Genomic DNA, 15,136 nt, shown 5'->3' on the forward strand with positions numbered 1-15,136 from the left:
AGTACATAACACACCAAAAAAGTAGGGGCTGGAGGCATAGCTCAGTGGTACAGCACATGCTTTAATAAGTGCAAGGTCCTAGATTCAATCCCCAGCACGAAACAAACAAAAACAAAACAAAACAAAACAAAAAAATGACACCAGTTGTTTATGTGCGATTTTCAACATCTAAGATGTGGATAAGACAAAACTTGAGCTAAAAACAAGTAGATGCATGAACATATCTATATAAATTATCTTTCTGCCAAACCTGCTATGAATCCAATTAAGTACTAGTATTACTATCTGTAGCAGAGACAGACTGCTTTCCTACATTGCCTAAAACCCGGCCAGTTAGTCAAGGCCATGATTAGTTCTGGCTAATGCAGTATGGCCAGATGTGATGTGGGTCACTTCTAGGCTGAATTTCCCAACACAGAAGGTAATTCCTCATTTAGTGCCATGTATTTTAGATGGGCTGGCAAAAGGCTTTGTTCCACACAAGTCATTCAGGGATTGCTGCTATTGGAATTTTTTACCATTTTCTAGTGTACTTTGGAACTAGCTCACCTGACTTCAGAGACTGAGGAGGCTGAATGCTCCAGAGAATACCAGGTATTAGAAATTCCAATAGCAGAAATTCCTGAATGATTGTGTGGAACAAAGCCTCTTTTCAACCTATAAAGAACATGTAGCACTAGGTGAGGAATCATCTTGCATTTTGTTCAGATTGTAGTTTGTGGCTAAAGCAACATTTCAGTCCATTCTCAATGACATATTAGTAATGGGCCCTGATTGAATAGGAATAGATGTACATGACTCTAAGTTATGACAGGTTTTACTTTGAAAACAGGAGATAAACATCCACTTGTATAAAAAAATTAAAATTTGGAGACTACAACTTCTTGTTATCAGGCAGTCTATACAAAGAATGGAAATCCTTTCAGAGTTAGACATCCTGGGAGGGTGGAAGCAGGGGTGGTCAATAAGAAGCCATTCTGTTTCTAAAAATAAGGCTGAAATGTTTTCATTAATTTAATCAAATAATATTTAAATTTATTTTCTCTATGAAATAAAGTTTACTTTTATCAACTGACTTCTAAGATTCTTGTTGATTCTCTTAAAGCTTCATTTCCCCCCCCAAATCTTGGGACCATTAAGTTAATGAAAGGTTAAGATTTGACATATGAAAAGCATTTCCTTGATGGAATAAATCTGGCAAACTAAACCAAACAATATCACTCTTTGTTCTATCCCATCCCCTATCTTTTAAATAAATTCAGAGAAGTGTGTTGTTTTTCCTTCTTTTGCATACTTTGATTAATTCTACTCAATCTCTTTCTTCCTTTCCTTTACTATTTTAATATCTGAGATATATATATATATATATATATATATATATATATATCTATATCTCACACACATTAAAGTTGCAAAGTAAAGTAAAAAGCAAATACTCATGAATCCACGATACAAAACAGAGCATTACCAATGCAATGACCTGCCTGTGTAGTTCACTCCCTTTCTTAATTCCTGGCTTTGTCAAAAGAACTCCACTGTCTTTAATTTTGTGTTATACTTTATTACATTGCTTTTATCATGTATATATGCATCCCTAAACAATACAGTGTTTAGTGCTGTTGCCTTTCCAACTTTTAATTTTGAAAAATTTTAAAGTTATAGCAAAGTAGGCAGTTAAATAAACACCTAAAACCCTTTGCCAATGCTTAATATTTCCTATGTCAGTTCCATCTCTCTCCCTCTCTATATACGCAAAGAGTTATTCTCTTTTCCTGAACTATATGAAAATATATTGTAGACACCATAACTCCATATTGTTGGCATATAAATATGCAATAATTTTTCTTGTTGACTTTATTTACTAGTGCTGGGGATTGAACCCAGAGCCCTGTGTGTGAAAGACAAGTGTTCTTCCACTGAGTATATATCCAGCCCATGCAATTAATTTTTAACAACTTTATTAAAGCATTACAACTAATGTTTGTACATTCATCTTGTAATCAGCTACCTTAAAATCTTTATTACTTCTAGTAAATTTTCCATATATTCTTTGGGTTTTTCTATGTAGATAATTGTATCGTATGGACTCTTGAGTTTTCTTTCTTTCTAATGCTTAATTTTTATCTTTCTTCAGTTAACTCTTCTAATACAATATTGAATAGAAACAGTAATAATGAATATCATCGTCTTTTTCCTAATGTAAATTATACCATATCCAATGTTGCACGTTAAAAACACTTGCTGTAGGATTCTAGAATTTTTGTCAGGTTAAGTGTGACTATAAAATACATTACCTGAAAAAAAAAATAATAATACCAATTTTCTGATACTATTGAGACATGGTTAATGGTATAAAATGTGATCAAAATGTTTCTTGTGTGCTGTGGAAAAATACATTCTTTAATTTTACATTATGACTTATTAAGCTATAAAGTTGTAAAAATCAAACATGTTAACAGTCTATTATATGTTTCCTTTAATTTTAAGGCTAATTTAGTAGATGGTTTACAAGTTTAAAATTTTAATGATTTACCTTGTTAGTCATTACCAACTTTCTGTATTCCTGATAATGTTTTTGCCTTAAAATCTATTTTGTCTTGCATTGATATGGCTTAACTTTCTTTAGCATCTGGTGAATCTTTATTCATTTTTAATTAAAATCTTTCTGTGTCCTTTTATGTTTTTAAGCAGCAGGAAGTTTTCAAATTTTTTTCAAAACATCCAAAAATCTAGCTCAAAAAATTTAGCTCAAAAGTTTAGTTCCTTGCATTTATTTGGATTATATTTCTACCATCTTACTTTTTGATTTCTATTCCCCTACACGTAGTTTGATCATATACATATTTTATTTATATATACACACACACACACACACACACACACACACTGCTTTTTATTTATACACGTGATTGTACTTATATCTATGCATGTTTTACCTGAGTATATATGTGTTTGCATGCACATATAAATACATGTTTGACACTAGATTAAATTTTGTTTTGTTCTGTTTTGTTTCCTTTTCTAGTTTAGAATTTACATCCTCATTCTCTTATTTTAGTTTTTACCCTTGAAGTTTTACTGTATTCTTTACCTTAAGTTTTAAAGAAAGATAATATATTAGTATAGAGTACAATAGAGCATTTAATTGGACAATTCTTTAGTTATCTTTTTACTAAGTGCAAAAAGACAACATTATTTTATATAGATAGGTTTATATACATATTGTTTACTATTTTCTACAATCATTGATTACTATATTTTTAGATCATTTTTTTCTGAATATTTCCCTTTTTCAAATTTATTTTTTAAATACACGACAACAGTGGAATGCATCACAATCCTTATTACACATAGAGCAGAATTTTTTGTATCTCTGTATATAAAGTATGTTCATGCCAATTTATGCCATTATACATGTAATCTTGTTTTTTTGCATTACAATTCTTAATACACATATATATCACAATTTTTCATATCTCCGTTTGTATATAAGGTATGTTGGCACCAAATTCAAATCTTCATACATGTATTTTATATAATGATGACCATCACATTCCATCATCCTTGCTAATTCCCTTCCCCTTCCCTTTCCCTTTTTATGTATGTTTGTTCTTCAGAAACTCCTTTTAATATAAATTTGTTTGAGAGTAAATCCTCATAGTTTTTGGGTATCTGAAAATGCCCTACATTTCAAGAAAAATAAAGACATTTTTATCCTAGGTATACAATTCTAATTGAAACTTAATGTTATAGCTTGGATCTAAAAGTGCTGGAAACTTTAAGAGGTGAAGCCTCCTGAGAAGTCTGTAAGTCTCTGAAGGCATGCCCTTAAAAGGGATCACAAAACCCCACTCCTCTTCTTGGCTATGAGGTGAGCAGTTTTGTTCCACGAGCCATTTTTACCATGATGTGCTGTCTCACCACAAGCCCAAAGCAAATGGGGCCAATCGATCACAGACTGAAATCTCCAAACTTTCTTATAGTAACAGAAAGCTGACTGACACATTTTCTTTCAGAAGTTTAAAGATATTATTCTACTGGCCTTTAGCTGCCAATATTGCTACTGAGAAATACCCTGGCTCAAAGCTTAGATTTCTATATAAAGGGAATTATAGCTATTGGCATCTACCTGCAGGGCTACTTGATCCTTTACTACTTGCCTACCATCACTGCTCTTATCTCTGGTTTTGCCTTATACTTTGTTTCTTTTTGAGTAGTATTTCCCATTTTCTCAAAGTCTAGAAATACATCTACAATATTTTTTAAAATTTAGGATCCAATTCGTTTCAAGTAGAAGTGGCCCCAAGAGTATCTAGTCTGAGCTATGGCTGGAAGCAACCTTAAAGGGGTTTCTTTACTGTAAGACTTCTCAAGTTTTTAATATCCTAACCTAAATTAAAACCATCTAAGAGGGAGATATGAGATCCAGCTCTGCCCAAATTCATTTGATCAGAATTTCTCACAGAACTAGTTTTTTAAGTAAAACATAATTTGAAAAACATTTGCTATGAAATCTTTAAAAAAAAAATTTTATCCCAATACAAAAAAGAAACAAAATTAAAACAAATAATATGTAATACTTCTATTCCACTCAACAATATTCATCCTGAGGCTTTAAAAAACAATTAATACACCTTTACAATACACCATACTGTGCTAGGAACAAAAAATAATTTTTTTCAAAAAACAATTAATGATAGAAAACCTCTGCCCTTGAAGGGTAGAGACAAGAAAATATGTGAACCGTAATTTGGCAAACGCTCTACTAGCACTTTGAATGAAATATTTTTATGATAACTGTCTCAAAGACTGAGACATACTGTCTTTAACTAATTTCTTTTTCAGAAACATACAGATTAAAATGTATCTTGTTTGTTAACTTTGGGATAGTGGGGCATCCCTAGAATAAAAAAAACTGAAAACCTAAGTATTATTATTAGGGTTTAAAAATAATATAACATACTGCATCTACTTTTGGCTATAGGCTAGGCCATTACAGCTTTTTCAACTATTGTCAAATCCATTAATGTAATTTTTAGAAAGTCACATGACTCTAAGCCCAGAATTATTAAAGGCTATGAAAAAAGAAATTTACTTTCTAAAATTTTACTGCAGTTTTTACTTTAAATTGTGATAATTCCCATGTCTTTAAAATGCTATAACTCTCCTGTATATTTTTTTGTGTATAAATAATAATAAAGATACATTTGTAGGTAACAAATACAAAAAGCAACTCTATTCTTTTCCACTATTCTTATGAGGAATAAGTTCATAAGAACTTAGGACCACCATCATTAGCACTATGGAATAGCTACTTGGTTATGAAGCCCTTAATTTTTCAGTTCCTTACCACAGGGTGGATTGATGTGCAAAGGCAGATTTTCATCATCAATTCATGTGCTATTACTCTTACAATTATGGATTTTCTTGTATTCTACTTTTCACCCTTTGCCATTCCCCATGTCTAATATTATGCTATTTAAAGCCAGAGATAAGAAGCTGGATCACCTAAAAGTGTATAAAAAGGAGAATATGATGAGATATGTCAACCAAAAAATAAGTAACTAATCAAATGTGGAAAGATATTAATTCTTATTAGTTTTCAAAGAAAGACACACTTTTATTCTTACTTTGCCAGGACTGGGGATTGAACCCAAGTCCTTACACATGCTAGTAAGTGCTTTACCCCTGAGCTACATCCCCAGCTAAAAACATATTTTTGAAATGAGAAATTTTCCATCAAAATAGCAGAAATTTATCACACTGTTAATGGGTAGTATGATCATCCAGTGCCTCAAAGATTGCAGAAAATTGGGTGCCAACATGATGCTAATTAAAAGACAAAGTGAAATACTTCAGTAATACAATTAATAATATTTAAATTTACATTCTTTAACATAATATTCACGTTGAGAAATTCTATCCTAAGGAAATAACTTAGAAAGCAAAATTTTTATACAAAGTAGAAATGCCCTTTTTAATTAAAAAAAAATTGAAACTAAAAAAAAAAGAAAGATTATAAGTATATTTTAAAAAGAGAGACTGAAAAAAAATATGGCGAGATATTAACAGGAAAACAAGGGATATTTTGTCTTCTAAGGAATTTTTAGAAAATTTTCCACAGTAAGAATTTATTATTCCTGAAAACTAAATGTTTAAAGTGAAAAAAAGCTTGCCAATACCTATACTCTACTTACTTATTTTCCTTATGTTCCCCATTTACAGCAATCATCCCTCTTTTCCCCTCAATTTTCTCAAAATTAAAGTAAAGCAGAGTTTTTAATGTTAATATGGAGAGGCACATTCCTCCTATAATTATTAAATTGATTAACTTCTAAAACGATACCTGAGAGAAAGGAATAAAAGACTTTTACCTTATTTCCTTCTTCTTTGAACTGAGGGTTAATTATTTTTACAAAAGAATAAAACAATTGACGAATTCTGGAATCTCCAATAAATGCAATATGTTTATCTACAAGGCAATTCTTCGCTTCACTGAAATAAAAAAAAAAATTAATTGGCATTTCAAATCACATGATTTATGACAAAAGCTGTATAGGACTGTTTTCACATTCAGTCAGGTTGCTCTAGAAGTTATGTGACCAGGTTTAACTTAACCAATCCATGTACTTAGTATGAACTAATTCATTAAGTATTTAAAAAGTACTCTAACTGTATTATGTGCCTTATATCCATTATCTCAGAATAACTCCATAAGGTAGATATCCAAGATGAAGAGCAGCAATGGTCCTTTGCTCAAGCATTAAGATTCAAACACGGTTACCTCTTACTTGACTAAAAGCAGCTTGGCTAAAACTGTTGCACTAAAGCTTTAGGGCAAAAACTTTTATCTGGAATTAAGTTCTACCCTCAATCAGGAAATCTGTCCCATATATAGAAGAAAAATATAGTACTCTACTTAACCAACATCCCTCCACTAGATATTAGGACCTAGGCAAAGAGGCAGTGATGTAAGTCTATAAATACAGCCACTATGGAGGCTAAGAGAGGAGAATTGCAATTTGAAGCCAGCCCTGGCAACTTAGTGAAACCTATCTCAAAAGGAAATCAAAAAAGGGCTGGGGATACAGTTCAGTGGTAAAATGCTCGCCTAGCATGCATGAGGCCCTGACTTCAATCAGGGACCAACAAAACACACACACACACACACACACACACACACACACACACACTCATGCTAAGGAAAGAAAACCAACAAAATAAAAAAAAAATTTACCTGATTTTATATTTATGCATCATACAACTGTGTGGTTGCCAAACTTTTTCTCCAAGAAATCTGCCACTTGAGAGAAGGTATTCACATGAATCATTGCCTATAACAGTAAAATGTGAGTGTTATAAACATCAGTTAATTTTTTATATATGGCTTTCTTGATATCATTTAAGCTCTTTGAGATCAGATAGTACACAGTTTTCTATGCTTATCTGTACTTTCCAGGTACATATAAACCATTCACGAAAAACATGGCAAATATTAATACATTAATATTCAAGAGGATAAGAGCCACTATGGTTTACACTTTACCCTGTAAGAGACTCCTAACTTCTAAATGCTGTGATCACTGCTCTGGCGGAGCCTTCCTTCTACTTCAAGTTTTCTTTCCAGAAACATCATCCCAAATTCAAACTTATACTTGAGAGAGAAAAGTTGAAGGGATAAAAGAGAAGACTTCAAAAATGACTTCCTATTCAACTATGATAATGCATAATGTGTATTAGCATATCTGGAAACCTGGTTTTAAACAGAGTCCATAGCTAGGAAACCCTTCTGCCCTGTATGAACTGGGATAGAGTCATTCTACATCCTTTGGCTATTTAACCATATATTAGCCAAATCCACATGACCAAAGAAGTGAAAAGTGGATATGGAGGCACTAAGACTCAGATATGTCAAATGAATGAAGGAAAAATGAGATGTTTAGATTAACTGTGAGGTCACAATTAAATGTATACTACATGTAATCTTTAGTTCCTTATTAATAGTCAAAAGCAAGCTAAATTTGTCTTATGATTACTTCAGGTCAGGCTAAAGAATCTGCTAAAAGGAACATACAGAATAAAATAGTATTGACCCATTCAGGGTGGAGATAGGGAAGACTCAAAGATTTAAAGCAGAACAACAATACATCTCGTTTCTCAATCCTGTTATTCATTTATTTGGCCAAAATACAAAGAAAAGGTAATATAAATGCAAGACAGGTATACAAAAATACTGAAGATATTGTTGCTTCAGTGTCCTAAATTTAAAAAAAAAAAAACAGCTAGGAAAAGTGAATACTACATTGTGTTGTTGGTGGAAAACTGTATAAAGAGGATACTTGATGATTAAGTTTTTGTAGTTATATAACTAGTCTGAACAGGTTCTTTTTTATTTCAAAGATTTTTAATAAGACATCTCTAAAGTATAAATAATTAGATCTTAATTCTTTCCAATTATTAAAAACTAATTCTAGTTCTAAAACAAAAATTAGGCTAAATAAATAACCAGGGATGAGTAAAGAAAGGACTGTAGGAACACACAATTAAGTTATTTTCCTAAAAACAGCATTCCTGCATCATTCTTTTATAATGGCCACATAGTAGAATTCCATTTAAGTCTAGTAAATGTTTAAAATCAGGATGATAATTCAGTAATTATAGCTTTTCTACCTCTTTAGACACATTTATTAAACCAAGGTAATAGCACATCTATTTTTAAAATAAGTATGAATTGCAAAAACTAGGCAATAATTCATGGCATTTTCCTTCCTTTTCTTTGTCATTTGATTTTTGTTTCTTAATAAAATCCTATATAGAAATTGAACAATGCTAAGTGTCTGGGATTATGCTGTTATGCATTCATGGGTTATCAATATGATTTTGTGGAGATGGAAGTTCTATACCAACATATTAAAATAACCACAAGAAAATGTGTTGAAAATGCAAAGTTCTTTATCAGTACTACTGGTTTTTCAAAAGTTCATCTAGAAGAAAACAACAACTCTAATCTGATGAATCCATATTAGAAAAACCTTGTACCAAAACAGGTTTTAAGAGGTCACTAACCAAAGGCACTACAGACAGTGGTGTTTTAGAAACCACTGATCCTTCAAGGAAAGAAAATCTTTTTTTTGGCGGGGGGTGGTACCAGGGATTGAACTCAGGGGCACTCAACCACTGAGCCACATTCCCAGCCCAATTTTGTATTTTATTAGAGACAGGGTCTCACTGAGTTGCTTAAGTGCCTCACTTTTGCTTAGGCTAGCTTTGAACTCATGATCCTCCTATCTCAACCTCCCAAACAGCTGGGATTGCAGGCATGTGCCACTGTGTCTGGCAGAAAATCTTAATTTACTAGTAAATGCTAGTTAATCATCATTCTTCTTAATATGTGTCATATTGCTGAGATTTTTACAAGCCTTTCATCTGAAATTAATAGTATCTATCAGAAGACAGAGATGACACCAATTACTTTAACAGTGATAATCTAATACAAAGAATTGTTAGAAAAGTAAAAGAAGTAAAAAGTCAAAAAGAAAAGTAAAAAAAGCAATAAGGTCAGAATGGCTTTTTTACATTTGTCATCAAAATAAAGATAATAGTAGTAATAAGTACTATTATAACCTGATTAAAAATAAACCTGATCTAGAAAACCCTGTAAAATTCTTTACTCTAAAACAAATTCTTTTTGATTAGGAAATATTTTTCAGATTAAATATAAATCTAGATGCCAAAATAATGTAGCCACATTTTATTGCATACATATATGTAAATATCTGCTGGCACAAAGCAAAACAAAAACTCCAGTCACTGTTTTCAATTGTCTAGCATAACTCTGATAGTTCCTTTCGTACAACCACCAAGAAATGAAAGTTGCCAAGTGCTCACATAAATCAAGCCAAGAACACAATAAAAAAAGGAACTAAAGGGACAGAGTTATCTATTTCAGCTATTTCCAATACTAAGATGAGTGGCTATCTTCCTCTTTATTCTATTTTCTTAAGGATAAGCATTCTAGTTTACCAATCCACAGCTTCAGATTTTTATACAGGATTTTTCTGTAATAGATATTTAAGAGCAAACAAACTAAGCAAGCAAGCAAGCTAACACAATAACAAACTGAAAACCAAAATGTAACAACTAGAGAAAACATCCAAGTTTCTAAATGATTCACAATTCACACTTTTTTTGAAAAGACTACCTCTGGACTTCAGTGCCTATTTATACTGAATCATCTTACTAAAGCTGTATTTCCTATACCAACCATGACAATTCCACACCATAAAGTTTACAATATGATCTGTAAAATATTTTTGTTTGCCTAAAATTCAGCAAGTTATATTTTATTCTGGGTTGAAAAACATTTAACTTTTTCTTTAGAAACACTCTTAAGTGATTCATTACAAGTAATGTCATATAGATCAGCATCTTTCTAGCAAAGAAATAAAAGACTAGAGTTGCTTTCTTGCTTTTAATTCCTAAAGCTTCAATGTCCTCTTCTCTAAAACATGCAATAATACTTAACATTGGCATTTAATATACTTAGTGACAGAAAAGAATTCAATTTCAACAAAATTAAGGCATTTGAAGTAAGTTAATTCATCAATGTAGGAAATTAAAATTTATCCAGATTGGAATTATCCTTAAGGTCACAGTTACTGGCCTCTTGTCACAGAAATTATGTTTTTAATCTGTAATCACACTATTATTAGATACTTTGTGATTGAACAATGTAAGCGATTGAATAAAATTGAGAAAAAATATGCTTAATTTTTTAAACATCATTCTAGTATTATATATGGAAGTGTTATTAATAATGAAAAAGTCTCTACTTTCTAAAATTGAGATTAGAACATGAATTTCAATAAAAGCTACAAACGAACCAAATGCAAGAAGAAAAATGGAAGGAAATAAAGACTTTGAAAATTATTTATCCAATAATTATTTATGGAGTTCCTACTGTGTGTTAGGCTCTGATGATTTAAAGATGAAGATACCCTTGGAAGCTCACAGTTTGTGTGGAAGAGGCAGATACCAATTATTACAATACATCATGATAAATAGCTGAAAGTTGTTGTGGCAGAACTGAATTTCTAATCCCTACTTCTGTTGTGGTGACATTTTAACCAGCCCTTCAAGGAAAAACCTATACTTTCTTTCAAGGGAAGAGAGGTCACTGCATCTGTGAGAAGTCTAGAAGAGAAAAGCATGCTTAGACTGTAAGCTTGGAGGTTAGGAAGAATAAGGGAAAACCACAGGTAGCAAAAGTAGGCCTGAGTCATATTTTTAAATATTACACATACAACTTTTAGAAAATTACCTCTTGACTGAAAAAAAAAGGGGGGGGGGAACTCTTGGTTTGTACTTTTACACTGAATTAGTATTTCCACATTATTTAACCCCCTAGAAAATGCTTTCTCACTTCATCTTCTATATTTCTCCATGTCTAAGAAGCTCTGAGAAGGCATACTATAAAATAATGGCATGAAGCAGTCTAACAGGACCCCAAATTCTAGCTCAGTCACTGAGTCACTGTATACGTTACGCATACACTAGTTGTGTATCCTTCCTAGAAAATTCACCCAGTCTCCAGCTTCATCTTTAGTACTGAATTCACCTAATCTAAGACCACTGATTGTAAGATTATAAGTGATATCACACTTTGTCATAGAAAAAAATGTTCCCAATTAATATTTGACATGTAAAGTCTTAAAAAGACTCATCCTGGTTACAGAGATTTTAAAGGAAAGGGGATGAACTATACTCATAGAATGGTTGTACAGACAAAATCAGTTAAAACATGTAAAACTTGAGGAAACAGTGCCTGGCATTTAATAAGTGCTCAGTGTTAGTACACAGCGTTTGCCAAGTTTTATTTTCCGTAGTGTGTAGCTCTTACTTCCTTTAGCTTGTAAACCAAGAAATATGAAATATGGATTCAAACTGTCCTTACTCCACCTTGCCAGAGCACACTCCTATCCCCACACCCAAGTTCCTAACACACAGCTTTACCTGCTTGCCCCCTCCTCCTATACAAAGTCCTTTCTTATTCTAAAGATTTACAATGTGATTCAAGAGTATGTTTCTTTATGCAAAGGGCATCATATCTGGCATAGTTTGACACTGCATAAGGATGGCTAAAATGTTCCTGCTAAGATGTTTATTTTTCCCAAACAAGTCTCTGGCTCAAGTTCTTGACATTCAGTCTGGGCAAGTACACACACCAGGTGTACTGCTTCACACTCAAGGCGCTGAAGTACCTACTGGAAACTGATGACTCGCTTCTGGAGGAGGCTTTACAAACAACCCCAGATTGCTACACTGACTCATAAGGTCCCATCTGACATTCTATTCTCCCTGCTGATGACAGTTCTTGATGAGATCCATAATCTAAATATAAAAATTAGTATTTCAAGCTTATTGAAAAGATAAAAAGCACAGTCAAAAGGGGAGGATTAGATGTTTACCTTTAGGACAATAGCATTATATATCTCTAACAGCACATACACAAAATTACCTTAGATTATTGCCATCTCATACCAAACTAGCATAAAATGATTAACAGTAGATAACAGAAACACTCTCTCCAAATTGTCACAAATCAGTGCATTAACACTGCTAGCTATATTTGCCTAAGAAAGTGTTGGGTTTCTGTCACCATGGCCTGCCAGGTTATATGGCCATCAATCTGTAGGGAGCTGGAGGAGAGAGGCCAAAAGGATAGAAAGAATCTATCTTTTTAACTCAACTTAGTATATTTATATCATGAACTGTCCATCCATATGGTACTAAAGTATAAACTTTTTAATATTCAAAAGTTGGAGATAACAACAAAAGCAGCAAAATTTATCAAAATGCCCAAGCTCTGAAAGGTCTCTTGGGATTAGACAGCTCAGATTCTAGGACACGTTTACTGCATATTTTGCCAAAGTGGGTGTGAAGTTAAATGGGCACACTGTTAATATGCACCTGTCCATTACACATTAAATCTTGACTAATTAATCTCACAGTCACCAAGAACTGTCCAGATAATGGCTTTGATAGTACTAAGAGCCAAAAATAAAAGATCCTATCATTATTAATTTTCCTCCACCTGTCAGCCTCTCTCCTGGTGGCATTTTTACAGAGGGAAAAAAAAAATCAATCAGCAAGGACAAGTAAATATCCTTGATTACTGAAAGATAATTCATTCTGAAATAAGGAGGTCATATTTCCTTTCTGCTTTTACACCAATTTCAAAATCCATACGGAAAGTCTGCTTTCCAACTGCTTACACTACCCACCCCTACTACTGTCAACTCATAATTTCTTCTCAAAACTCTGTCCCACAAAAATCTGCAACCCAAACCTTTTAAACATGTGTGAATCATAAGACTGGGTGGCACCTCCTCCATTTGGACCACAGGCATCTTTAGCCAGGGGTGGCCCTTTGGCAAGGGAAAAGGGGCAGCCCTTGTCGCTGTCCAACAGTTGGGCCTGGCTATTTCAAGGCAGAGGCCAGATTAAACAAAGGCCGCAGCGCCTGACCCCTAAGATGCAGATCTGCTACCCGGCTCCAAAAGGAGGTGCCCTTGTAGGGTGGCCTTGGCCTTCTCGCGACTAGGCAGTCTCCAGGGCTTCTTATCCGACCTCCTGCCCGAAAGCCTGGCCTGGCGCCATCCCTGAGCCTGGCTCGCGGGGGAGCCGGACCCTGAGGCCATTCAGGCCAGGCGTGGGCGAGAGCCCCTGACCTCTGCGCGGGTAGCTGGGGGGCCCAGAGTCAGGTGCCCTCAACCTGAAGGCCCGCAGAGGGGACGCGCAGTTGTCCTGGGGCGTCGGCCCGCCACTGGGGACACCTGGGACTCGTGGGGGTACCGCCTCCCCCCGCGGGCCGGGCCGGAGGGAGGCCGCGTGAGCGTGGGCGTGTGTTGGGCGAGGGGGCGGCCTCCGCAGCCGCGTCGCCGCCTCCCCCCGCCGGCCCGGGCCGGGGGGAGGGCCCGCTCACCTCGGTAGCGGCGGGAGGCGAGGTGGCATGCCGCGAGCAGCAGCACAGCCACCAGCGCCAGCACCTTGGCGCTCCTCACGCTGAAGTAGTGGTTGATCTCCCGCTTGCCCAGGTTGTAGGCCAGAGCCGCCATCTTGGTTCCTCCATGACAACAGTGCGCGGCGGAGCGGGGAAGGGGCGCCGCACAGGGGCAGCACTGGGGCTGCCGCCGCCAGCCCCCGCGGCCGCCACCCGCGCCTCCTGCCTGGGAGCCTGACCCCGAGGCCGCGGCACCCTCGGCCTCGGCCTGCCCCTCCTCGGCCGCGGCCGCCTCGGCGGCCTCCCCCCAGCCCCGCCGCCGCTGCTCCGCCGTGCCGGTTCCCCAGGCGCCCTGGACGCCTGTCTCCTCCCCTTCCTCCTCCTCCTCTTTAGCCTCCTGCCTTAATAGCGGCTGCGCCTGCGAGGGGGGTCCGGATGCCCGGTGCTCCGGGGTCACTGGCCCCATCCGGCCCCCCGGGGTCACAGGGTCACGGGCGGCGGCGGGCGGCGGCGGCGGCTGCAGAGACATGGGGCTGCTGGGCGAGGGGACCAGGGGTTCCAGCCTGGCCTGGATGGGAGCCCCTGGGCAGTCTGCTGGTTGTCGGCCGCTACCTGAGCCAGGTTGGGGCAATACAACTATAGTTCCGGGAGAAAAGTACACGTCGTTCCACTCCCTCCTTCCCTATCACACCCTTTTCTGAACTTTCTACTATCCGAACCCGCCCAGTGTCGTGGGGGCTAGCGTGAGCTTCTCCCCAACCTGTCTGGCCAGTCTGGCTGCTCCCAGGTGCTGGCCAGGTATTGGGGTTGCTGGTAGTCCTAGCACCCAATCCACGGGGTCAGATCGGTCTTAATACTGACTTGGCCCTATCTCTTGAAACTTTTACTTTTTTTTTTAACGTCCTGATTGTCCAGTTCCAGTGGACCTAGAATGCACCAAAGTACAGAGTGGAAGGTACAGAAGGAGCCTAAAGTGTAAGAAAAGAGCTGGATTCTTACCTGTATTTACACAAAGGTTGACTAGGATGTGAAAAGGAAAAACAAAATGTGCATATGACAACCATCCCTGCTCCTAAGGTTGGGCGGAGCAGGCCATTATTAATAAACGATCCCACCTTTTCCTTTGTAAATCAT

The 15,136-nt window shown here is 36.3% G+C and overlaps 1 protein-coding gene across 2 annotated transcripts in view; it reads right to left on the bottom strand.

The window, feature by feature from the left end:
* The window catches only part of CASD1 (CAS1 domain containing 1), a 41,700-nt gene extending 27,212 nt beyond the window's left edge, over window positions 1-14,488 (bottom strand). Inside the window, exons 1-3 of one of the 2 annotated variants that reach the window (XM_081283092.1) lie at window positions 13,985-14,488; window positions 7,238-7,334; window positions 6,375-6,495 (exon numbers count right to left, since the gene is read on the bottom strand). In XM_081283092.1, coding sequence (XP_081139218.1) covers window positions 6,375-6,495; window positions 7,238-7,334; window positions 13,985-14,468 — 702 coding nt within the window. In that variant the 5' untranslated portion in view covers window positions 14,469-14,488. The remainder of the gene's footprint in view (window positions 1-6,374; window positions 6,496-7,237; window positions 7,335-13,984) is intronic. The other variant, XM_081283091.1, reaches the window with a different exon arrangement.
* Between the last annotated feature and the right edge of the window lie 648 nt (window positions 14,489-15,136).

The sequence above is a fragment of the Spermophilus citellus genome (genome assembly GCF_964194105.1).
Source record: "Spermophilus citellus genome assembly, chromosome: 3".
NCBI lineage: Eukaryota > Metazoa > Chordata > Mammalia > Rodentia > Sciuridae > Spermophilus > Spermophilus citellus.